The sequence below is a fragment of the Phascolarctos cinereus genome, unplaced genomic scaffold, assembly GCF_003287225.1.
Source record: "Phascolarctos cinereus isolate Bilbo 61053 unplaced genomic scaffold, phaCin_HiC Scaffold_5;HRSCAF=322, whole genome shotgun sequence".
NCBI classification, from domain to species: domain Eukaryota; kingdom Metazoa; phylum Chordata; class Mammalia; order Diprotodontia; family Phascolarctidae; genus Phascolarctos; species Phascolarctos cinereus.
The window spans coordinates 318,812,116-318,838,608 of NW_027555958.1; the positions used below are offsets into that span (position 1 = coordinate 318,812,116).

Here is a 26,493-nt window from a genome sequence, read left to right on the forward strand (position 1 = left end):
GATTATCAAGATCTAACAGAACCAACCACTCTCAAGCCTTGTCTCCCTGACTCCCTCTATGTACTCGATGATGATAAGGTATCACCTCCCCATATTTGGAAGTAAGCATTTTATCCTCCATTCCTTTATTCATTCATTTTTACCTTTTTATATTTCTCTTGATTCCTTTATTTCAACTTCTAAGTTTCTACACAGTTCTAGTCCTTAAATCATAAATACTTGAAAGTCCTCTATTTCATTAACGATCCATTTTTCTCCTTGTAGCATTATACCCAGTTATACTGGACAAGTTACCCTTGGTTATAAGCCAAGAATAGCATGTTAAAGCTTTCTGCTCTTTGATAATGGTGGCTGCTAAATCATGTGTGAACCTGACAATGGGGCCTAGGTACTTAAATTCTTTCCTTGTGAAAACAAAGCAAAAGGAAAGAAAGACCAGGTTGAGCAAGCAGCCGCCAGGGGCCACACTACCCAAACCTACCCTTAGAGTTCCAGTGCTGATGGCTCCAGTCCAACACCAGGTAGGTTGCCAGAACCCTAAAGCCTCCAACTGCCAGCATCGAAGGCCCCAGCACACAAAATCAGTGACCAGGCCCTGGGCTCCCAACACAAGAAGCTTGGGTCAGTGCCCCCTGCTCCCCAGCAGGAGAGCTCAATCTCTTTAAAGGCCAGGAAATAAGCAAACACCATGAACAAAAAGAAATATACAATAGATTCTCATTATGGGAACAGTGCAGATCAAGGCAGAAATTCTGAAGAGGACAATATTGTCAACAAACCCACATCTAAACCTCAAAAGGGAATATAAAGTGGTCTGAAGCCCAAAAAGCCTTCTTGGAAGAGGTCAAGAAGGATTTAAAAAGTCAAATGAGAGAGGTGGAAGAAAAATTGGGAAAAGAAATGAGTGGTATTCAATTGAGAGTCAATAGCTTAGAAAAGAAGGACAAAAATTAACTGAGGAAAACAAGTCCCTAAAAAATACAATTAGCCAAATGGGGAAGGAGATACAAATCTAACAGAAGAAAACAATTTGTTAAAAATTAGAATTGGGCAGATGGAAGCTAATGACTCAATAAGAGAGCAAGAATTAGTCAAACAGAAACGAAAGAATGAAAAAATAAATGAAAATGTAAAATACCTCATTGGTAAAACAACAGACCTGGAAAATGGATCCAGGAGAGATAATTTAAAAATTATTAGTTTACCTGAATATCACAATGAAAAAAGGAGCCTGGAAAGTATCTTTCAGGAAATCATAAAGGAAAACCTGCCCGGAACTCCTAGAACCAGAGGGTAAAATAGCCATAGAAAGAATCTATCGATTACCTCCTGAAAAAAATCCCAAATTGAAAAACTCCAAGGAATACAGTAGCCAAATTCCAAAATTACCAGGTCAAAGAGAAAATCCTGCATGCAGCCAGAAAGAAACAATTTAAATATCATGGAACCACAGTCAGGATTACACAGGACCTTGCAGATTCTACATTAAAAGACCATAGGTCATGTGACATGATATTCTGTAAGGCAAAGGAGCTTAAATTACGACCAAGGATCAACTACTCAGCGAAAATGAGCATGATCTTTCAAGGGAGGAGATGGATATTCAATGAAATAGGGGACTTCCAAACCTTCTTGATAAAAAGACCAGAGCTCAACAGAAAATTTGATCTTCAAATATAAGACTCAAGAAAGACATAAAAAGGTAAACAAAACAGAAAGAAACAACATGATTTTAATAAGGGCAAACAAAAAAAAAATCTAATCAAGTAGGTTAAATGGATCCAAGTAAGTGGATTAATCTGATCTAAGAAACTGTACTGAGAGAAAAGGAAAGGAGGAGGGAGACAAGAGTAAACTACATTACAGGAAAAGGCACAAAAACCTATTACAGTAGAGGAAAAGAATGGAGGGAAATGAGCATTGTTTGAACCTTACTCTCAATATTAGTAATTTGGTTTTCTTCTTTTTTTTAATTAATCAAAGGTTTATCTATTTTATTGTTTTTATCATAAAACAAGCCTTAGTTTTATTTACTAGCTTAATAGTTTTCATATATATACATATATACACATATATATTTAGGCAATTGGGGTTAAGTGACTTGCCCAGGATCACACAGCTAGTAAGTGTCAAATGTTTGGTCTGAGGCCGAATTTGAACTCGGGTCCTCCTGACTTCAGGGCTGGTGCTATATCCACTGCACTACCCAGCTGCCCCTCAATAGTTTTCTTAATTTCAATTTTCTTAATTTTTCCTTTGGTTTTCAGTATTTCTAATTTGGTGTTTTGAGGATTTTTAATTTGTTCTTTTTCTAGTTTTTTTAGTTGTATGCCCAATTCATTGATCTCCTCTTTTTCTATTTTATTTTTGTAAGCATTTAGAGATATAAAACTTCCCCTAAAAACTGCTTTCGTTGCCTCCCATAAGTTTTGGTATGTTTTCTCATTATTGTCATTCTCTTGAATGAAGTTACTGATTGTTTCTATGATTTATTATTTGACTCAATCATTTTTTAGGATTAGATTATTTAGTTTCCAATTATTTTTTAGTTTATCTTTCCAGGGCCCTTTATTACATATAATTTTTATTGCATCATGATCTGAAAAGGATGCATTTAATATTTCTGCCTTTCTGCATTGGTTTGTGAGGTTTTTATGCCTTAGTACATGGTCAATTTTTGTGTATGTACCAGGTAACACCAAGAAAAAAGTATATTCCTTTCTATCCCCATTCAGTTTTCTCCAAAGGTCTATCATACCTAACTTTTCTAATATTCTATTCACCTCCTTAACTTCTTTCTTGTTTATTTTGTGGTTGGATTTATCTAGTTCAGAGAGGTGGGGGTTGAGGTCCCCCACTAGCATAGTTTTGCTGTCTATTTCTTCCTGTAACTCCCTGAACTTCTCCTCTAAAAATCTGGATGCTATACCATTTGGTGCATATATGTTTAGTAATGATATTATTTCATTGTCTATGGTGCCTTTTAGCAGGATGTAGTTTCCTTCCTTATCTCTTTTGATAGGATCTATTTTCGCTTTTGCTTTGTCTGAGATCAGGATTGCTACCCCTGCTTTTTTCACTTCAGCTGAAGCATGATATACTCTGCTCCACCCTTTTACCTTTACCCTGTGTGCGTCACTCTTTTTCAAATGTGTTTCCTGTAAACAACATATTGTAGGATTATAGTTTTAATCCATTCTGCTATCCTCTTCTGTTTTACGGGAGAGTTCATCCCATACACACTCACAGTTATGATTACTATCTTTATCTTTCTCCCTATCTTTTTCCCCCATTTATGTTTTCTTTCTCCTTTCTCCTTTTTCGTCCTCTCTAGTGTTTTGCTTTTGACCACCGCCTCCCTGAGTCCCTCCTCCCTTCTATTAGCCCCTTCCCTTTTATTCTCCTTTACCTTTACTGCTTCTTCCCTCTCTTCTATCCCCCTCCCTTTTCTTTCCCCTTTTCCCACCTACTGCCTATAGGGCAAGTTAGATTTCGATACCTAACTGACTATGTTATTTTATTATATTATATAATATATAAAACATATATTATGTTATGGAAACTCAGAGGATACCTATCAAAGAAAATGGCTAAAAAAGTTGTGGTATGGGGCAGCCAGGTGGCACAATGGATAGAATACTGGCCCTGGAGTCAGGAGGACCTGAGTTCAAATCCAGTCTCAGACACATAACACTCACTAGTTGTGTGACTTTCAGCAAGTCACTGAACCCCAATCGCCTCACCCAAAAAAAAAAAAACGACTTTACTGGGGCAGCTGGTTGGCACAGTGGATAGAGCTCTGGCCTTGGAGTCAGGAGGACCTAAGTTCAAATCTGGCCCCAGACACTTGCTACTTACTAGCTGTGTGACCCTGGGCAAGTCACTTAACCCTAACTGCCTCTCCAAAAAGCAAAAAAAAAAAAGTTGTGGCATATAGTTGTGTTGGAATACTATTGTGCTATAAGAAATGATGAGCAGGATGGTTTCAGAAAAACCTGGGAAGACCTGTATGGACTGATGCAAAGTGAAGTGAGCAAGACCATCAGAACATTGTACACAGTCACAGCAATATTCTAAGGATGAAAGACTTAACTACTGTAATCAAGACAATACCCAAGACAATTCCAAAGAACCCATGATGAAAAATGCTATACACCACCAAAGAGAAAACTGATGAATTGAGTGTAAACTCAAGTATAATTTTTTCACTTTATTTTTCTTGCCTCGTTTCTTTTTTTTTTGGTAACATTGCTAATGTGGAAATATGTTTTGCATGATTTCATATGTATAACTAATATAATATTGCTTACCTTCTCAATGAGTAAGAGAGGGAGGGAGGAAGAGAATTTGGAATTCAAATTTTTTTTAAAAAAGAATGTCAAAAAGAAATAAACTTTTGAAAATGCTTTTAAAAAGTAATAAAATGCTATAATTCAATACCTCCTTTCTTCTGCTTCTAGGAATCCATAGTTACCTTAAAAGCTCAGCTCATCATTTCAAATGCTACCTCCTCTCTGAGACATTTTTCAATGCCCCTAGTTGTTAGTGTTCTCTCCCTGAAACTCCAATAAATTATTTTGCATTCACTCTGTATAAACTGTGTCTACTTGTCTGTGTCCCTGTGGTTTTCTCTCAGCAGAACATATGCTCTTTGAGGGCAGAAACTGTTTCTTTTTTTACTTTGTAATCACAGCACATAACACAGTAACTAGCACATTAACATTTATTGAACTAAAATGTGAATTTAGTCTCTTTATATTTCCAACTCAAGTAAGAGTACATTGTATGTTACAACCTAAGTACATCTACCATGAATTTTCCCACTGCCATTTTGATTACCTCAAATTCTGATTCTTCTCAGATCATGCTAATTCATGATTTGTGGTGACATTTACATGACCTTGAGAAGACTTGTATTTAAAAGACAGGCTTTCTTTGTGGAAAAGGACAGGAATAACAAAAGCACTGCATAATTTCCAAAAGTTCCCAAAAATACAATCTAGTGCCCTCTCTTCTATTTTACATCCACTTCCAGGGCCTATTCAAGATATATGAATTGACAGCATAACATTTAAAGAGCTGGTCATCAAACTACACACCAAAATCTAGATAAGGCATATTTTTCATCCACTTCTTTTATTCCTGGACATATTGCAAAGCCCATCACTTCTGATTGGTCAAGACTTTTGTTGAGGACACCTAGCACAGCAACTCTAAATTCTACCAACTAATTCAAGTTTCTCTAGAAATATTTTTGTCCTCTTTTCCACCAATGCAATTGGTCTGCATTAACCAAATGAATCTCCTTCCTATCCCAAATACACAACTTGGTAATTTCTGCTTCTAATGTCAAACTTCTAATGTCAAATTTTCCCTTGTTACATACCTTTGCTCCAATGTTTCCCATTTCTCCTTCAAAAATCAAACATCTTTCCATCAGAATCTACCTTGCCTCTCTCAGCATCCCCTTTCCTGTTATTATCACCATCACTCAGGCTCAAAACCTTGTAGTCAACTTTATCCCTTCTGTCTCCATTACCCCCTACCATGTACAATAAATTCTCACTCATTCTACCTCTACAATCTCTCTCCTATTGTATGACCTCCACTTTCCTTTCCTACTATAAACGCCATAGTTTAAGCCCATATCACATCTTGCCTAGACTATTTTCATAACCTCCTAATAGTCTCTTTCAGTTCCTGCTCTCAACTTACATAAAATCTAATAAGGGAGAGGAGAGAGACAATAAGACAAAGTAAAGAATAACTTTTATTCTACTTGTGATTTCATCAGTGTGGAGAAACTTCCACTGATACAGTTTTAGCAACCTATTATTATATGGCACTTACTGGAGATTGATTATTATTTAATTACATACTTTTTTTTATGTCCAAACCATGAGTTCATCAGTGTGGGGCCCTCTCATTTCAGAAACTCCCTCCACTAATTCAAATCAACAACTCATATGTAACTTGTCTTGGAGGGAGGTTAAGTGATTTACCTTAGTCATGCAGCTAGTATGCAATTTCTTCTATGATATTTTGCAATTATTCACTTACAGTCTGCTAATATTCTCCAGTTATTTTGTGTATTTAATCTCCTTAATTAGACTGTTAGCTTTTTCTGTTCTAACAGAACTACTTTTCACATAGTGTCTGTTACCTGCAAACAGTATATACTTAATTAAGGTTGCTGACAATAAAAAAGGAATGAGATACATTTCCTGATGCATAAGTTGTTTCCACTTCATTCTTACTCTTATTATCTTCCACTGGTACTTTCCCTTGTATGATGATTGTAGTTTATTTAAAACAATCACAAATACTTTTAGGACTATTTAAAAGTCTGTCAAAGTTGGTGTGGCACCAATGGCCTTTTTCAACAACAGGTTTCATGATGGCATGGGAAGAGGAGAAAAAAAGTCACCATCATGAAGCCTTTTTCCTAAATTCAGTAGTTCCATTACAAAGATAATTCTAGAATATATATGTGTATATATATTATAGATTATTCTAGGATCAGGTGACACAGTGGATGGAGAGCCAGGCCTAGAGTTCAAATCTGTTCTCAGACACTAACTAGCTGTGTGACCCCAGGCAAGTCACTTAACCAGCATTTGCCTCAGTTTTCCCATCTGTAAAACTGAGGTTAATAATTCCTACCTCTCAGGGTTATGGTGAGGATCAAAGAAGATTATTATAAAGTGCTCAGCATAGTGTCTGGTACATAGTAAGAACTATATAAATGTTAGCCAGCACTAGTAGCATGATTGCTTTTATTCTCTCTCCTCTGCCTAAGAAGGACAAGTCCCAGGAGTACTAGCTCTCCAGGGGACTAGTCTGGTAGAACTGATAACAGGAAATGTAAAAACAAAGTGGAATCAGAACTTATGTATCTAGGAAATCCTAACCATTTTACTACTGATAAGGCCTCATATTTTGAAAAGAATATTTAGAAGCATTCCAACCTCTGTTATTTCTAATGGAAAGAACAAGTGATACATAAAAGCCTACCCAGCTAAAAGAAAAAAAAAAGTTGAGGTAATTAGGCTTTCGTATAACTTTAAAACACTGTTCAACAAGAAAATAGGTTCAAGGGACATCTAGGTGGCACAATGGATAGAGGCTCCGACCTTGGAGTCAGGAGGACCTGAGTTCAAATCTGGCGTCAGACCCTTGACACTTACTAGCTGTGTGACCCTGGGCAAGTCACTTAACCCTGACTGCCTCACCAAAAAAGAAAAAAAAAGATGCAGTTTTGTGTTTAAGTCTGATTTCCAGTTCAACAAATTCCCAACCAATTCATATCACATTCTACAAACACAGAACATAGAGGTAGGGAAGGAAAAAACTATGGGAGTGGAACTGAGGAAAAAGATCCAATGCCAGGGACTCTTGTTCCCCCAGCCCAACTAACCCCTAAAGCACAGTTGTCCCAGGAGGCATTGAGCCCTCATATTACTCCACTGGGCTCTTCCATGCCAACAAAAGTCAAATAACAAAATTCTCCTCTCAAGATAGATCAAACTCTGAATAGTCACAACTATAGTCTTTCAACTGAAACTCTGAAGGGGAAAAGAGCAAAAGCCTATTGGAACATGGGCTAAGGTAACTGAAGCAAAATGTTTCCCATCTGCACGAGGCAAAATAAAAACATTTCCAGAGCCACAGACAGTCACTTACCTGTGGCACAACATCCTGAAGGAAAGTCACAACACTCTCCATATAAGACTGCTCCCTGGGGGGAAAAAAAAAGAATAAAATGGAGAAAAATCACCATGGAAGCTTAAGATAATAGAGAATAGTGTAAATAATGGGAAAAGATTAGTTTTATAAGCTCTGAGTGAACCTCCCCTCTGAGTGAGTCAACATAAGAGTCCGACTTCCAACACACAGTTATTTTCGATTTAACCAGCTGGAACAGCCTCATTTTTCTAGTCTCATATAACCTAAAAGCTTGAATGTAACTGAGCCTGGAACTTTAAAAAAAAAATTTTATTAGGAATAAAATTTAACAACAAAGGAAAAAAAAACAACATGAACACATATTCAGAATTCTTTCCTGGCATATTTATAGCCTTCTCCTCTTGATAAGGTCATTTTTTCCATACCTGCAGATCTTATTTAAAAAGATGATGGAAAAGGAACTCAGTATTGACGGAAGCCCTAATGATTTACTTAAGCAACGAGTTTACCTCTGACCCAGGGTAAAATAATGCCCTAGTTAGATCTAAGACAAATGATGCTGATGACTCCATACTAAGTATTCTACCCTCCAAACTTGAAACAATATTTTATTGCAGGACAGAGTGTAAAGATGTAGAAATACAGTCATTAAAGCCTCATGGCTCTGCAGCAAGGTTAAAAGGTGTGAAAGATTTGTCTAAAAAGAGACAGAAAGTAACACGTGTAACTTGCCAATGATATTCAAAATGGGAAGGATGTGAATATCAGCAGAGAAAGCACAAACAACACAAATTTGTTATAAAAAGATAATCCTGAATCTTAAAAATCACCCAAAGACCTACAAGTGCTGGCTACAGGCAAAAATAATCAAGGAAAATGACCAAAGCTATTATTTAATGTACATAAAGCACTATGTTATATTTTTTCCAGAATTATAATATACATCAACTGATTTCCTTAACTTTCCTTGTTTCTCTTTGTGCAACAAAGAGAAATTACAAGAACCAAAATTATCCAAATAATTTACCGACATTAAGGAGCAAAAGGGTATTTCATTAATATCTGTCATAAGCATGAAGGAAGAAGGCATGCATAGACTGGAAAGCATAGATTCAAACAGCAAGAATAGAAAGACTCAGCCAGTAAGTTAGAGCTAAACTATAAAGGCTGTAAATAGCAAAATGGGGAGATGGTATATTTTCCTAGAAGCAACTGGGAGTCATCGAAGTTTCTTGAGCAAAGGAGTGACATGGTTAGACATGTGATAAAAGAGTTGTAAGATTATCAATTTGGAAGACAGATTGGATAGCGGAGAGACTGGGGGGACAGAGACCAACTAGGAGTGAGTTTCAATAATCTAGAGAAGAATTAAGGAAGATCTAAACTAAAGTGATAGCTGTGTGAGTGGACAGAAGGGTATGGATATATCGTGAGCATGAGCTCTATTGTGGAAGTGGAATTAGAAAGATTTGACAATTAATGATAGAGAGGTAGTGAGGGAGAGGCAAGAGTCAAGGGGAATACCCAGATATAAGACATGAAGAGCAGGACAGCTTCAGAAAAATCTTGAAAGACTTAAATGAACTGATGCAAAGTGAAATGAGCGGAAGTAGGAGAACACTGTACACAGTACCAGCAATGTTGTAAGGATAAACAATTGTGAAACACTTAGCTACTCTGATCAATATAATGTCCAAGACAATTCTGAAGGACTTATAAGGAAAAAATGCTTTCCACCTCCAGAGAAACAACTGATGGAGTCTGAGGGCAAAGTGAAACATTTTTTTTTCATTTTCTTTATTTTTCTCAACTTTTTTTTGCAACATGACAAATATAGAAATATGTTTTACATTATTTCACATATATAATTCATATCATATTTCTTGCCTTCTCAATGGATGGGAGAGAGGGAGAAATTTCAAACTCATTCATTTTTAAATGAATATTAAAAATTAATAATAAATTTCTTTTTTAAAAAAGAATATAGGAAAGTTGAACTGAGGAAAAAGTTTGGAGGAAAGATAATTTTCTTTCAGACATGTTGAGTTTGAGATGCCAATAGTATATCTAGTTAAAAATGTCCAACAGGCAGTTGGTAGTACAGGACTAGAGCTTAGAAAAGAATAGGGATGGATATGTAAATCTAGGAATCATTTGCCAAAAGACGATAATTGAAGCCATGTGAGATCAAGAGATCATCAAGTATAGAGGAAAAATAGAAGCCCTGGACAGAGACCTAAGAGATGTGACAGTTACTGGACATGACACAGCTAAAAAGAACGAGAAGTATTAGTCAACCCAAAAGGAAGAGAAATAAAAGAGAACAATGTCATGAAACCCAGAGGGAAAATCTTCAAGAGAAGAACGAAGTCAACAGTGTCAAATGCTGCAAAGAGGTCAAGATGACTGAAGACTAAAAAAAAGAAGGCCATGGCAAATAAGAGATCACTGTAACTTTGTAACTTTGAAGAGAGCAGTTTGACTTAATTCTGTAGATTGCAGAATGCTTGGAAGTTAGTGAGAGGAAAGGAAAGGCACCTAATAGAGATGGCTTTCTCAAAGAGCTTGAAGGAGAAGGGGTAAAGAGATATAGGATGATATCTAGCCAGCAAGCAAAGTAAGAGAAAGTTAGGGTTTTCAAGGACAAGTAAGATATAGTCATATTAATAAGCAGTAGGGAAGGAGTCAAAAGATAGTGAGATATTGATGATTAGAAATAGTGTGGATTATAGTGAGTTCAAGGATGTATGCAGAGGGATTAGCCTTGGAACTTCATCAGAGCCTTGAAGAAAGATATATATCAGGGATATAGTCAAGAAGGTAAAGAGGAGCTCTCAGTAAATGGCCTCAATTTTCTCAGCAAAGTATGAAGTGAAGTCCCCAACTAAAACGGTGGGAAAGGGAGTGATGTGAGAGGCTTGAAGAAGAGAAAGTTCCAAGGGGGATAAAGAATTGATTAGGGAAGAATAAAAGGATTGCCTCTTATTGCAGCGCTCCAGATGAGAGAAGAGAACATAAATTTGTAGTGGACCCAAACTATGGCTGAGGTAGAACAAATGGTCCTCCATATCTCTCTTTCAAGGGATCGACTTATCTGACAAGGCCAAAATAAAAAGGCTCTTCCAAAACTAAGCACTGCCTCTGAAAAGGAGAAACCACTTTCATACAGGTCATGGCTAAAGACAAAAATCAGTATAAGTTTTCATTAGCCAATGAGCTTATTCTGAAATTTCCTTACGTTACAGCCTGAGGACGAACCACAACTCCCCCAGTACATCGGCTGGGCCTTCGTGGAGATTCTGTAGCCATATCTGCTTTCGCAATACCTATTTCCAGAATAGAGGAAAAAACAGAATCACTTTGTGAGAAAATTTATGCTTACTCACCCAATTCTTGGTACTTTTCAGGACTGCCTGCCTATTTGTGATATTTCTTTAGTAATTATTGTCCAGAAGGAAACTGGGAAAATATGGATCTAAATTTTTATTTCATAATAATTATAATAACTCACATTTAGATAAAGCTTTGGGGTTTATAAAGTACTTTCATCACATAGCTAAGCATTATTATCATCAGTTTACAGATGAAATAAAATGAGCAAAAGAAAAACAAAATGCCTTGTCAAGGATCACTTAGCCAGTGCCAACAGTTAGAGTCAAGCCCAAGTCTACTAAGTTATTCAGCACTCTTTCCACTATCTAACACTCTCTTTCTTGTGTTTCATGTAAGCCTTCATTTCAAAAACAATTAAACCAACTTCAAATTCTCATAGATTTATTCATTCCCAGGAAGAAAGAGAAAAAATGCAATGCAGAGAGGTTTATAATGAAATATGCATCAATGTATCCAAATCATCTCTATGAACCTGAGTTCAAAAATTTTCTACACTATTTTCAAATCAAGAGAATTTATTAGCAGTTGTATGGAACACTTACCCTAAGTGTTTTGTTTTGTTTTTTATATTGGAGTCCTGTACTACCAATTGAACTTGGTGTTGTTTTTGTCCATAACAAGTGAATTAAAACTAGTTTTCCCACAGGCTAAATGATTTAGTACATATTGCACTGCCAAGGAATAGCAACTGTTACTTCCCAGCAACCACACTGTTACTCTACATGCAAAGAGTCAGTCTGGATCAATTTTATGAAACAAAAGCAGGAAAAATTACTCTAGGGTCCTAGAACTAGTTCATGTTAGCTGTGTGACACTGGACAAGTCACTTAACCTCTCAGCCTCAGTTCCTTCATCTGTAAAATGGGAATAACAGCACCTGCCAACAACCAGCATTGCTGTGAGGATCAAACATATACAGTATTTTATAAACCTTAAAGTGCTTACAAATGTTAGATATTACTAATAATGATAGTTTAATAAATGTATTTTAATGTAACTGGTTTCCTTTGTGATTCTAAGCATTTTATTTTATGCATTTAAAAACATTATTTTGAGAAGGGGTTCATAAGCTTCAAAAGACAGACAAAAGGGTCTATGACACAAAAAAAGTTTAGAATTCCTGTATTAAAGAGTGTCTGGGACCCCTAGGGGGTGCAGTGAATAGAGCTCCGGCCCTGGAGTCAGGAAGACCTGAGTTCAAATGTGACCACAGACACTTATTAGCTGTGTAAGTCTGGACAAGTCACTTAATCCTGATTGTCTTAAAAAAAAAAAAAGAATGTTGAGCGTTTGTTTAGAATTTTATCATCCAATGGAGAACTTGGACATACTCAGAACTGGAGGACATACTAGTAGGGAATACTCTCAGTATCTTGTAAAGCATACTCAGCAATTGGAGATGATGTGGTTGGTGCTATTTTGGAACTGAGCCATCCTCCATGCTAGGCCTGTATTGTAACCATCATACATACCTTTGTGTGGTCCTCCCACCAAAATTCTTAGACATTAAGAGTTTCTGGCCCCACCCAGCCTTAAGCCTTAAACTCAAGCCTTAGAGAAATGAACCATGTGACCAGAACAAGGGTGAGGAACCTGTGGCCTCTAGGTCCTCCAATTGCAGCCCTTTGATTGAATCCAAAATTCGCAGAACAAATTCCCTTAATAAAAGGATTTGTGTGGTAAAACTTGCACTGGTCAAAAGGTCACTCCCAAGGACCTAGAAGGCCACATGTGGCCTGGAACCCACATATTCCCACCTGAGGACCAGAGTGTAGAAATCCCTGAACCCTACAATTCTGGTGGAGTGGGAAGAATTCCTAGGACTGAGGATCTATCACATGGCCCTGGGGCTGTAGAAACATCAAGAGACTTGAGGCATGCTATATGGCAGAAGGAAGAGGAGAAAAACCTCAACTTTGCCCTCCACTGATATGAGTTATTGGGATGGTAGAGGTTCATGGAAAAGGGAATTGCTTCTATAATAAAACCAAGTTCATTCTCTTTGGAGGGGAACCCAAGCTTTCAAAGTAAAATCATAAGGCTGGAGGCCTGATAAGAAGGGAAGGAGTCAGCTCTCTTAAAAACCCAAATTAGTTTCTCCTCAGAAGGTTAAATATTCACAATAATACCATCAGGCTGGAGCCTTTCAGTGGGTTCCCTCTTCAAAAGATACAGACTCAAATAAAGGTTTTTCTCCACTAAGTTAATCAGGGAACTCCTCTGATAAACCCCAGTACAAAACAAAGAATGAATCCTAAGACAAGTAAATACTACTTCATTCAGGTAAACTTCTTTTCTCCCTGCAGTTCCATCTGAGGTAGGCAGAGGCCGGAAGATATAGAGAAGACCCTCTTTCCCCATGCTTCCAGGTGACAACTCTAACCTCTGATCCCTCCAGGCCGCTTCTTAACTAAGGAACCAAATGAGAACTTGTGAATGCCTCAAAAGAATCAGGAGAGCAGAAACAGAGCACCTGGCTAAGGGGAGGGAATGAAGGAGACTGGGGGACAGGAGAAGGGGGTGGGGGGGAGACACCAGCGGTGAAGAAAGCTGCCATTGATCGACTGCCCACATGGAGGAAAGCACAACACCTAGCAGGAGGTCTCTTTACAAGGACCCTAAATCTGGAGCTGAAAGAGGGAGCCTCAAAGACCATGCATTCGGAGCAATGGGGGAGGGAATCTGTCAGCTGAGCCTGGAGAGAACAATAAAGTGGGGTCATTCGCTGAGGGGGAGTATCCCTTCCTCCTGCAACAAAAGCGACCCCCTACTCACCCCACCCCACTCCTGTCAGTGAGTACAAGCAAAGCGGCGGGGGGGGGGGGGGAACCTCCACTTTCCTAGTAAAAGAGCTGTAGTGCCCTCGGGCCCCGGAGTCTTTCCTCCCGGGCCCCAGCCCGGGGGTACCCCAATGCTGCCTTGGGGTGGGGCGGGTCCTCGGCCTCCGACTCGCTAGTTCCCGGGCCCTCTCCCAGCCCAGACCATAGCGCCTGCGGCCACTGCTACCCCTCCCTGCCCCCGGGCATAACCTCCCACCACTAACCTGACACCCACAGCCCAGCGCGCGCCCCGCCACCCTGTCCGCTCTGCGTCCCGCCCCGGAAGCCCACCCACCCCCGGCCCTTCAGTCTCCGCAGTCCTTCAGATCCCGATGCCCCCTCACCGGCTGCCCCGCCGGTTACCGGGCTCTCCAGCTGCCTTGCTCACTGTTTAGAGTCCCCCTTGGATGAGTGACAGACTGCGCCTCCTACCTACGCCACGGCGGAACTCGCCGACTGGCCAATCCCAGGGGCGTTTCGGCCACAAGCGGGCACCGCCCCCGGGGGCCGGCGGAGCCAATCGACAACGAGCAAAGTCTTGGCCAATGGGAAGCAGCTCGGAGGAAAACACCACAGGGGGTAAGTTCGGCTCAGATTCGGTAGTGAAAACAACCAAGACAAGGACAACGGCGAATAAGCTCGTTTTCCCTGAAGACCCTGGCTCAGTGGCCTCGGAAAGAAACCCACTTGAGGTAAAGTCCCTTTGGCGTCCCTTCTCCCTACCTGAGTCTGTCAGGAGGACGGGTATGTGTGTGTTTACATCGAATTATCGCGACAGCTGATTCGAAACTCAGAGCACGTGGACATGGCAGCTGCCAATCATGGACAATGGCCATTCATCAGCGCCAAAGCCGCCTTTATGCCCCGCCTCCTTTTGCCTTGTTTATCTTCCGGCTCCTGGGTGCCAGCCTCTACAAGGGGAGATTACAGAGGTGCTGGCGGGAATGAGCCTTCGTCCGCGCGCGCTGAGGACCTCCTGAGGAGGAGCGGAGCCTCCCGAGCCCCAGGAGGTGGGAGCGGGACCCAGGCTTGGGCTTGGCTATGGGGCCCCTTCAGAGCCTCAGGTTCCATCACCTCAATGGGGCGGGGGCTCTACCTCTGCTTCTACTCCACCTTCTTCTTTAATAAGGAGGCTTTTTCTGGTTCTTTTGAAAGTATTGCTACAAAGTAACCGTTGTGCAGCGTGAGGCCGTGACTGTGAAACACCTGGGAAGCGGGAAAACCAGTCATTCATTCACTCAGTAAACGTTTATTGAGCACCTGCTATTAGCTAGCATTTATATAGCACTTTAAGGTTGGCAAAGTATTTTACAAACATTATCACATTTTATTCTTACCTGGGAAGTAAGTGCTATTATTATCCTCATTTTACAGTTAAGGAAACTGAGGCTGCCCGAAGTCCAGTGACTTGCCCAGGGTTACCCAGTTAATAGGTGTCTGAGTCTGGATTTGAACTCAGGGTTTTGCGACTCCAGACCATGCATCTATGTGCCAGGCTTTGTGTTAGACTGTGGGGGTACAAAAACAAAACTGGGCTGGTCACTTGCCCTTAAAGAACTCCTATTCTTTTGGGGCACTGGTAGAAATCACATTAAGTAGAGACAAAGTTATTGGTCCTTCATTTTTCGAAGAGGAGCAATGATACTACAGAGTGTTGGGTGAATTGGATTTAAGTAAGGCAGAGTTGCACAAAGTGGTCAGCTTCACTCTCTTCTAGAGTCATGGAAGTCCAGTGGCAAGACAAAAGTCTAGATGACTAGTGATGGCCCAGGATGTAGTTGATGACCTTGACATATTTGATGTCTAAGCTCTAAACACTCCATGACACGTGCTTCAACTGCCTTCATGGCCAATGGAATAAATTGTTCTCATCCACTCATTTCCTCTGGGACAACTCTTCACATGCTTGGGGTAGACATCCCCTTAACTTAGCAATGGGTTTCAGGCCTGTCATTTATCCTCAACTGGTTTAGCCCCTCTGCAGAACAGTTTTACCAGAATGTGGCCCATTTTCAAGATACAGTTTCTTGGAACCACAAAGTAAATATTAGGCAATTGGTAGGGAGGGTCCTGGCCACCAAGACTTGATGTGGGAGATAGAGTTTGAGGGGAGGAAGCTTTGAGGATATAAAATCTAAGAGAAGAAGGTGAGGAGGGCTGCATTCCAAATTTGAAGTAAAACCTGTACAAAAGCACTGCAACCAAGATGGAGACTATCAGATACAGAGACAATAATTGCAGTGTAGATGTGGGTCAATTGAAGTTGTGACTATATAGGAGTTGCTCTGGGTCTTAAAATGCCTTATGGCCAATTCTGTACTTCCCCTTCAAAAACCAGATGAAAACTTAGCTTCCTCAATGAACCCTACCTAATTCACCAGATGTACAGATGGAAGGCACCTTAGAGATCATGTATTCCAGCTCCTGCCTTTCCATTTTATAGAGAAAGAGGAGGCCCACAAGAGAGAATCAACTTGCCCAGTGTCACACAGGTCTTAAGTAGCATCCAGAATTCAGACTCAAGCCTCCAACTCCAAATTTCAGCCTCAAGGAGATATTCTCAACAGTCATTTAATCAATAGACATTGTTAAATACCTGCTATGTTCCAAGTACTGTGCTAAGCTTAATTCTAGTGCCTTTCTTTTATTGATTGTTTCCGGTTTATTCTTTATATATCTTGTTTATACATAATTGTTTTCATGTTGCCTCCACCATTAGATTGAACTTGAAAGCAGGGACTGTTTTGCCTTTCTTTGTATCCTCAGTGCTTAGCACAGTGCCTTACATGTAGTGGGTGCTTCATAAATGATTAACTGGCTGATTGTGTCCCTCTGGGGATACTAAGACAAAAATGAAACAATCCCTACTCTAAAATAGCTTCATTTCTAATGGGGGAAGACAATACACATATGTACAAGTAAATATTAAATAAAAACAAGGTGGTTTAGGGAAAGCCTGCACTGGAGATGAGGACAAGCTTTGTAAAAGGTGATATTTCATCATACTGAGTCTTGAAGGAAGTTTAAAAAAAACAAACCACCTACCAGGTAGGAGTGTGATGTGAATGACTTACCCATATATAAAAAAAATTGTAGATATTGTTGTTGTTGTTTTTCCTTTATTCTCAAAGAAGACCATGATATCAGGGAGGTGATGCCATGACATGCAAGTGAATTGGATTTAAGTGAGAGGGCTGTGCAAAGTCACCAGCCTCACTTTCTCCTTTGGAGCCATCTGGGTTCAATGACAAGATATAGATCAGGACAACTGGAGATGGCCCTGCTGGCCACAGGGATCATTGGCACAGTAGTATTCCTTGATGATCATACCCGGAGTCAGAATCAGAATAATAACATTAACAGTCCCATAAGGTCTTAAATAGCAAGTTCCAATAATTAGAGCTTCAGGTGGGTTCAGCTTTCAAGAATCACATATCCTAGATAATAAGTATTGATTATAATCTCACTTTGATGACAAGTGCATCACAGAAAAAGCACAACTTGATATAACTCATGTTAAGTAAATGTTAAGTACTCATACTAAGTAGATTTTTTTTATTCCTAAATTCAACATTATACAAATGATTTTGCTTTAAGATGCTTAATAACAAGTACAAAAGACCTGGAATGTATAAATATAATAATCCCAAATCGTGTACAGAAAACAGATTTTATGAAATATTGTCTGTAGTAAAACTGGTTCAGTTATTAGGGATGTTCAAATGGACATAAACACAGAATATTGCTCTCAGAATCCCTTTAAACAATTGGAACATCTTTAAGGTAACTCATAAGTAGTTTGCATGCATTTCTACACATGTTCTATCTAATCCCAAAATAAGTAACAAAAATAAGTAAAATCAGATTTCCAATTAAGGTGACACAAAATAGCTCATAAGTTACCAACCACCAATATAACTGACTATATTGAAATCATATTCCTTAAAACAAAAACAAAGGAGGTTCCTGACTTTAACCTCACAACTTAATATATTTACATCTTTGTTTCACAAGCTTGTTTACCTTTAGGTCTAATGACTGGAAGGCTGGTTTGATTGGACCCTAAGGATAAGGAAAGAGTAGGAACGTATAATGAGGCTAAAAACATAGGCAGGATCCAAGTTATAAAAAGTTTTAAAAGCCAAACAGATTATACTTTATCGTCATAGAAATAGAAAGCCATTGGAATATAAGTAGAAGAGTGATAGGAGCAGAGCTGCATGTAAGGAAATCATTTTAGCAGCATTGAATATGGATTGAAACAGGAAGAGACTGGTGGAGGTGAAGACAGCCTAAACTAAGCTGAATGAGTAATGAGTACTCATATGTGAGAGATGTCATAGGGTTAGAAATGACAAGATTTGGAAACTGACTGGATATATGAGTGGTTTTTTTGTTTTGTTTTTGTTTGTTTTATTTTGGTTTTTATTAATTTGTTTTGATTTATCAACAATCACTTCCATAAGCTTTTGAATTTTAAATTTTTCTCCCCCTCTCTCCCCAAAACAGTGCACAGTCCGATATAGGTTATACATATACATTCCTATTAAACACATTTTCACATTAGTGATGTTGTAAGGAAGAATTAGAACCAATAGAAGGAACCACAAGAAAGAGAAAACAAAACAAAACAAGAAAAAAATAGCAAATAGTATGCTTCAATCTTCATTCAAACTCCATAGTTCTTTCTTTAGATGAGGATAGCATTTTCCATCATGAGACCTTTGGAGATGTCTTAGATCCTTGCATTGCTGAGAAGGGCTAAGTCTATCAACATTAGTCATCACACAATGTAGCTGTTACTGTGTACAGTGTTCTCCTGGTTCCTTCACTCAGCCTCAGTCCATACAAGTCTTTCCATGTTTTTCTGAAGTCTGCCTGTTCATCATTTCTTGTAGCACAATAGTATTCCATTACATTCACATACCACAACTTGTTCAGCTGTTCTCCAACTGATGGGCATCCTCTAAATTTCCAATTCTTTGCCACCACAAAAAAGAGCTGCTATAAATATTTTTGTATTGGGGATCCTTTTCCCATTTGTATAATCTCTTTGGGATACAGCCCTAGAAGTGCTATTGCTGGGTCTCAAAGGGTATGCACATTTTTATAGCCCTTTGGGCATGGTTCCAAATTGCTCTCCAAAATGGTTGGATTATTTCACAACTCTACCAACAATGTATTAATGTTCCAATTTTCCCACATCTTCAACATTTATCTTTTTCCTGTTTCGTCATGTTGGCCAGTCTGATAGTGATGTGGTACCTCAGAGTTGTTTTGATTTGTATTTCTCTAATCAATGGAGATTTAGAGCATTTTTTCATATGACTATAGATGGCTTTAATTTCTTTATCTGAAAACTACCTACTCATATCTTTTGACCATTTTGGAAATACGAGTTTAGGGAAGGTTAAGGAGTAGAACTTACTAACCTTCCAGATGGAAAGGATGATGATACCTAGACAGAAAAGGGGAGTTTAAAAAATGGATAAGGTTTTAAGGGGTAATAATTAATTCTATTTTGGACATGTTGATTTTGAAAGTTAAGGGACATCCAGTGTGAAATGATAGACAGTGATGGAGGACTGGAGCTTGGAAAGAATATACAAGGTGGGGCAGCTAGGTGGCGCAGTGGATAGAGTACTGGCCTTGAAGTCAGGAGTACCTGAGTTCAAATCTTACCTCAGACCAAACACTTGACACTTCCTAGCTGTGTGACCCTGGGCAAGTCACTTAACCCCAGTTGCCTTAAAAAAAAAAATATACAAGGTATCCCCAAGAATCCTAGTGAAGCTAAATTATCAAAATTTAAGTTAAGCTTTAATAGCCTACCACTGCACTAAGACTTTTGAAACACTGTAAAAATCTGGGAGTTATCTGCACAGAGATGGAAGTTGAAGAAGTCATCTGTGAGAGGATGTAAAGAAAGAGGAGGGCCCAGGCCAGATTCTTGGGGTGAGAGCTTGCGGTACAGATAATTTTCATAATTAGAGGACCTGTTATGATGAGCCAGTAAAGGAGATTGAGAAGAACTTAAATAGGAGGAACCCAAAGTGGGAGTATCCAGAAGGAAGTGACTGTAGTCAAATGTTTCAGATGGGCCAAGAAAGATAAAGACTGAACAAAGTCATTAAATTTGGCAATTAAGAGGTCATTGAAAATCACACAGTTTCAGTTGAATGATGAAGTCCGAAGCCAGAGTGCCATGAGTTGAGACGTGATCCCAAGGAAAGGAAGTGAACATTAAGTACAGACAGATTTTTCTTTTTGAGAGATAGAGAATGACAGCTTGAGGGTTTGTTAGGCTCTAGAGAAGATTTTTTAAAGATAAGCAAGACTTGAGTATGCTTGAAGATGAATCAAGTCAAAAAGCATTTAGTAAGCACTTACTGTGTGCCGGTGTGTTCTGAGGGGGATGGGCCAGTCCCTTGCCCTTAAAAGAGCTCACATTCTGTTTGGGCAGAGGGAGAGACAACACATCCTCAGATGAGTCATCACTTTGTTGTTGCTGTTGTTCAGTCATGTCTCCATTTGGGTTTTGATGGCGAAGATATTGGAGTGGTTTGCCATTTCCTTCTCCAGCTTCAGGGAAGGTAGGTGGTACAGTGGACAGAGAGCCAGGCCTGGAATTAGGAAGACTCCTCTTCCTGAGTTCCAGTTTGGTCTCAGACACTTCCTTGCTGTGTGACCCAGGGCAAGTCACTTAACCCTGTTTGCCTCAGTTTCCTCATCTGTAAAGCGAACTAGAGAAGGAGATGGCAAAGTACTCCAATATCTTTGCTCAAAAAACCCCATGGAGTCACAGAGTCAGACACAACTGAACAACAAGAGGACTTCAGGAGGGTTACTCTTATCTACTGTAACACCTATCTGCCCCATAAAGACAAAATAAATATAACATAATTGGTGGGGAGGGTATTTAAGCACTCAAGCCAGATATAGGGGTTGAAAAGCTTTCAGAGAACCTTGAAGAAAAATGGAGAGTCTAAGGAGAGAAGGTAAGGAAGACCAGCATTCCAAGCATAGAGTATAGTTGATAGGGTGAAATTAAAGTTTTGAGAGAGAGGCTGGGATGTTCTAAGGTGGCAATTGGCTGGAAAGGATAGGAGGAAATGGTGTGGGTAAGGAGAAGGACCTCATCAGACACTAAAATAAAGGAAGGGACAGCTGGAAGAAGATAATTGGGAGTTTTCAGATGAAGACTTCAGTTTTCTGTATAACACTGGTATGGGAAATTTGAGTGGAAAGAGGAGGTCTGGAATTGCCTCTAAGGGGAGAGGAGTAAGGTCTCTTCCATTTCTTGATCTGTGATCCTATTAACTAACACTTGGAATTGTAGAAGAGGTAGGGTATAGTAAACTCCTTCCATAGATAAAGAGATCTGGTATCTCTACCCTCATCCACCTAGCCATTAACCCCCTTCAAGCAGTCTTTATATTCCAGGGTGTGGAAATGATGTAGATTGGAGCAGATTGTCAATGTTTGTAGAGGCTAGAAGTTCTAAAATATCTTTTTTTCCTGCTGCTTCACAAAGCCTGAAATTAAAAGCAACCCAACCCTCCTAAAATCCTGGCAGCCCATAAAAGAAAAATTATGTTGACTACATTTTACAATAGAAACTATCCATGGGACTTGTTTTCTGTGCTCTTCTGAGACCCTGGGAGCTCAGTAAATATCATCAGCTGACAAGTGTTTGCAGTGTCCCAGCCCAGTTTTGAGATGCTGGTTCAAAAAAAGGAATTAGTTCTAGCATATGAGCTATTCCAGCTGGGAAATTCATTTTCAGTGGAACATGTGATATCATGGCCATAGCTCTTTGTTCTTCCAGTTACCCCCACACCCCATTATTATATTTAATAGTGACTCAGATTGCTTTTCCTGTGGGAACAGAAACAAACCTAGAAAAGTACCAGACAAAAACTCCTTTGGGATTCCTTGAAGATACATTCAGAGGATTCATTATATGTCCAGTAAATTTCAAGGCCAGTCAGTTCTTGGCTGTATGTTTTTGTTTTGGTGGGTTTGGACTGGTTATTGCATCACTTACCCCTGGCTCTGAAAGCACTAGACAATCACTACATCAGGTGATTGCAGCTCTTGTGAAATACCATAGTGTCATCACAGAAAAGAACTATTGTTTCTCTTCTACAGCATGGGGTGGGGGGGCTGGTAGGAGTGGGGGCAAGATCAAGGAATCTTAACCTTTTTTGTGTCATGGATTGCTTTGGCAGTCTGGTGAAAACTTGGGATCCTGAGTCAGAATGTTTTTAAAAGCATAAAAATATAATATGTCAAATTGTAAAGGAAACCAATTATATTGAAATAGCCATCAAAATTTGTTTTAAAACAAGTTAACAGACTCTACGTTAAACATCCCTGGACTGGGGTCTGAAAAGTCCCTCTAGCTCTAGACTTCTGCTCCATGAACTCTCAATTGATAAAAGCATCAACAGCAAAAGGCTATTGCAGTAATCCAGACCAGGGTGGTAGCAGCATCTAGATATCAGAGTCCTAATGCCTCACCCAGGATAACTAGAGAGGGAGCTTCTTCCCTACTCATTCATTCTGCATGATCATCAGTAGATGAATCCACAAGATCATTTGCATCCTATTAATGAACATCTAATTATTCATAGGATCACAAATTTCAGTCCAGAAAAACACTTAGAAATTATCTAGTCCAACTGCCTTATTTCTAAGGAAATTAAGGCCTAGATCAGTCATTCAATAAACATTGAGGACCTACTATATGCCAGATACCATGTTGAGTCAAAAGAAGGGATTTGACCAGAGTAACACAGGTAGTAAATAGTGGAGCCAGGATTTAAACCCAGATCCTCTCACTCCAAATTCAGCAACCTTTTTCACTATACCATTCTGCCTATTCACAAGGTCCCTAGCCTCTTAATATTTTCTCCAACACCTTTATCTTTTATAAGGCCAGTCTCCTAAATTAACCAACTCCATGTTTCTGTTGTCTTCCTCCTTTTCTTCTCCTCCAATGGAAACCCTATCTAATCCAGGGGCCTATTACCAGTCCATGAAGTCTTACCCTGATAGCTAAGTAATCAGTTCCTTACCTTCATTCAGCACTGGTGAATTTTTAGGCTGTATAGAAATTATTCTTCCGCTTATACATTTAGAGCTAGAAAGGATCTTAGAGGGTAAGTTGAACCCGTTCACGTGATATAAAAATAAAAGGAGGCCTGGAGAAGTTAAGTAACTGCCCAGTGTCCCACAGGTAGCGAACCATCTGTCCACCCAGTTCCGTTGCCTTCTTAGCTATTATCTCTCCAGCTAAAACACTAAGTATCAGAACATACTCTTAATGAATCCACCAAATTAAGAGGAATGAAAATAGCTTTTCTCTTTCTAAACAAAGTTTAAGTTATCTTTTTTGGCTTTTGAAGGGACCTTTCACACAAGAAGTGTTTCCTGAAACTAAATTAATCTGGTTGGTAATAAAATCTGAGGATAAAAAGGGAAAATAATGGGCCTTGGAAACCAAACTTGAATTCAAATCAGTGGAATGGGTTACATGCAATTTCATAAGTGTAAGGAACTCCTTAATGCCAGCAAAGAATGAGACAGTTAAATATCACTTTGTTGACCAAGTACATTTCTCAACAAAAATGGGGGGGTAAATAAGGCAAATATTATCCTAATTTTACAAATGAGAAAATAGGGGCATATAAAGATTGCATAACTTCCCAGAGTCGTGTAGCTAAATGTCCAGAGCTGATTTCAGACTTGACTGTTGCTCATAAAGGAGACGAGTGAGTAGGAAATTCCTGTTCTGATTAGGATACTGAGGATTTGGGGAGTCCAAGATAAATGTTAACAAAGGAGATGATGATTAGTCATACTGTGAATAATTGTCCCAAAACTTAAAAGCACTGCTTATAATTTAATATGTGAATCTCCCTCAGTCACCAGCATTTATCAAGCACCTCTTGTGTGCCAGACACTATGCTAAGTGTTGGACAGATAAAGAAAAGCAAAAGACAGACCTTTTTTGAAAGTAACTCATAGATTAGAGGAGACAACATGCAAACACCTATCCAAAAAGATATCCCAAAGAGGCGATCAGAAAAGGCTTCTTGCAGAAGGTGGGACTTCAACTGACACCTGAAGGAACAGGACAACCAGGAGGCAAAAGAGGGAGAGTTCTTTGTTAAACATTGCAACCTGCTCACCCCACCATTTGTCTTTCCATTGCCCATCCAGGGATACTTGATGTGGGTACAAAGGGTGCCCTAGGATTAAAAATAATACTAAGGGTTACTTTCCCAGGCCCCTGAGGAGGTTTGAGGCTCCTTCCATAGCTCTTCCTGTACCTTAAGATACTGGAACTTGAGAGCTTCTCAAGTCCTTTCCCCCTTATCTTGAAATACCACACAATTTGTACCAAAGAATTCCCTTTGTTTCCCTTATCCTCTCATTCACCTTCCCCATGCTGTGTCATGACAATTTTTTCTTATCTTGTAAGCCCTAATCTTCAATCCCCATAAGACACTCTAAAATTACATCATCATCCTGCTGGCTTTCCGTCTATATAAGCCTAGGGTTTCTCCTATGTCAGCACCTTTGTTTAGCTCCTTGCTAACCTCAGGCCCATGAAGCTTTCGTAATAAATTTCCCAGTATTTACAGAAGTTTAAGTGAATTTTTTCACACCTGAACCAACTCTCCCAACTCTAAACCTCAACATACTTAGTTTTAATTCTTTGGAGGAAGCAGTGGATTAAAGTGTCAGGTAAACCAACTAGCAGTCACTATTACGGTAGTCTAGGCCTGAGCAGATAAAGGTCTGCACCTGGGTAGTGGCAGAAGGAGGCATGTTCCAGAGATGTTAACAAAGGTAGAAAAGCCAGGATTCAAAGAAGGAGTTGAAAATAATGCCTAGGTTTCCAGCCTGGATTAATGGGAGGGTAGCAGTGCCTTCATCAGTTATAGGGGAGTTAGGAGGAAGTGTTTGGGGAAAAAGATGATTCATTTTGGGACATGTTCAGTTTAAGATGTGAGATCCAATGCTACAGATGAGTTGTCTCCTCTTTCGTCACTCAGCTGTTTTAAAAAGTTCACCCACTTAGCCAAAGGTATCCTTGAACTTTTTTTTTATGTTTGCACTGTCATTTATTGAAAAGCTTATAATATTCCATAAATAAAGGGTACATTGAAGCTTTACTCTACATTCAAAACCCCAAGACGTCTTAACTTTTCAGAAATGAAAATTACACAAACTTAGGCAAACCTACTTAAAAACTTTTCCCCAAAAGCAGTTATTATCAGGGGTAGCACTGGCCCTGGAGTCAGGAGGATCTGAGTTCAAATGTGACCTCAGACCCAAATACTTGACACTTACTAGCTGTGTGAACCTGGGCAAGTCACTTAACCCCAATTGCCTTTAAAGAAAAAAATAGTAGTTATTATCAACAAAAAACTAATTTCTATCAGTAAAAAAATCTTTAGACAATTAACAATGTGAATATTTAATTATATATTCACATAAGTCAATACAAAGATGTCTTTAAACCAATCTAATTGGTATATGCTTTCTCTTCCATGAGTTTTCATTAAATTCCAGTGAAAGGGTTTGTAAGTGGATTTTCTGCCTTTTCTTGGTGAACTTTTTTTCTTAACATTTTAGTAACAATTTAGAAACCAATATAGTTGGTTTCTTTGTAATCCTATGTATTACATTTTACACATTAAAATATGTTCTTTACTAGATTGTTAAAGGGGTCCATGACACACAAAAAGGCTAAGGAACCCTATCTATGCTCTAGAATTGAATGTGGAACCATCCACAGATAAAAATTTAACTCATCTGAAAGTACATTCCAATAGAATGTAAACTCCCAGAGAGTAAGAACTGTGCATTCACCTTTATATCCACAACCTCCAGTACAATGCATAATATATTTAAATTTTATTTAACTGAGCAAGAACAATTGAATTGTTAGGCATAATCAAATCCTAATCAGGATAATACTTTAAAATCTCAAGAGAAAACACACCTTTGAACTTCTTTCTCCAATTTATCTTCTTTCCACCTGGACTATTCAGAAGTATTTTCAAAGTTCCAGCCATGAACAGCTATGTATGTTGCTAAAATATATATTGATCTATTTTCCATTTAGGAACCCCTCCCCTCCACATCCCCCACCATCCACAAATTTAACAATCCCAAGGTAAAGTAAAATTAAGCACAATTTACTACATTGCTTAGCACAGTGCCTGGCACACATAGTAGGTTAATAAATGTTGATTGATTTATTGGTGGCAGTGATGGGGATGAGATCTGAACCCCTAAAAGGAAAAGACCATGTCTAGGATCTAGACTCCAAAAAGGAAAAGTCCTGGACTTTCCCACATGGCCAGATCTCTGGAGTTCACCCTAGGCTATAATCCTATCAACTGCCCTTTCATTATCAGACTATTTGGCCATTCCTAGATCCCTCTCACAGTCTTTCTGTATATAAGGTCCATCTGACCTCCATTAAAGTGTTCAGATTCTTAAGATCTGTCCTGCTTGCATTAGAGATATAAATGCTTAGATTCTTTAAGTGTCTGGCTAATATGGCAGATTCTTT

At 39.1% G+C, this 26,493-nt stretch overlaps 1 protein-coding gene across 1 annotated transcript in view; it reads right to left on the reverse strand.

Moving 5' to 3' along the window:
• The window catches only part of BCAS3 (BCAS3 microtubule associated cell migration factor), a 766,782-nt gene extending 752,450 nt beyond the window's left edge, over window positions 1-14,332 (reverse strand). Inside the window, 3 exon segments of the mRNA XM_078156106.1 lie at window positions 7,684-7,738; window positions 10,925-11,012; window positions 14,194-14,332. Coding sequence (XP_078012232.1) covers window positions 7,684-7,738; window positions 10,925-10,995 — 126 coding nt within the window. The 5' untranslated portion in view covers window positions 10,996-11,012; window positions 14,194-14,332.
• Window positions 14,333-26,493: the final 12,161 nt, after the last annotated feature.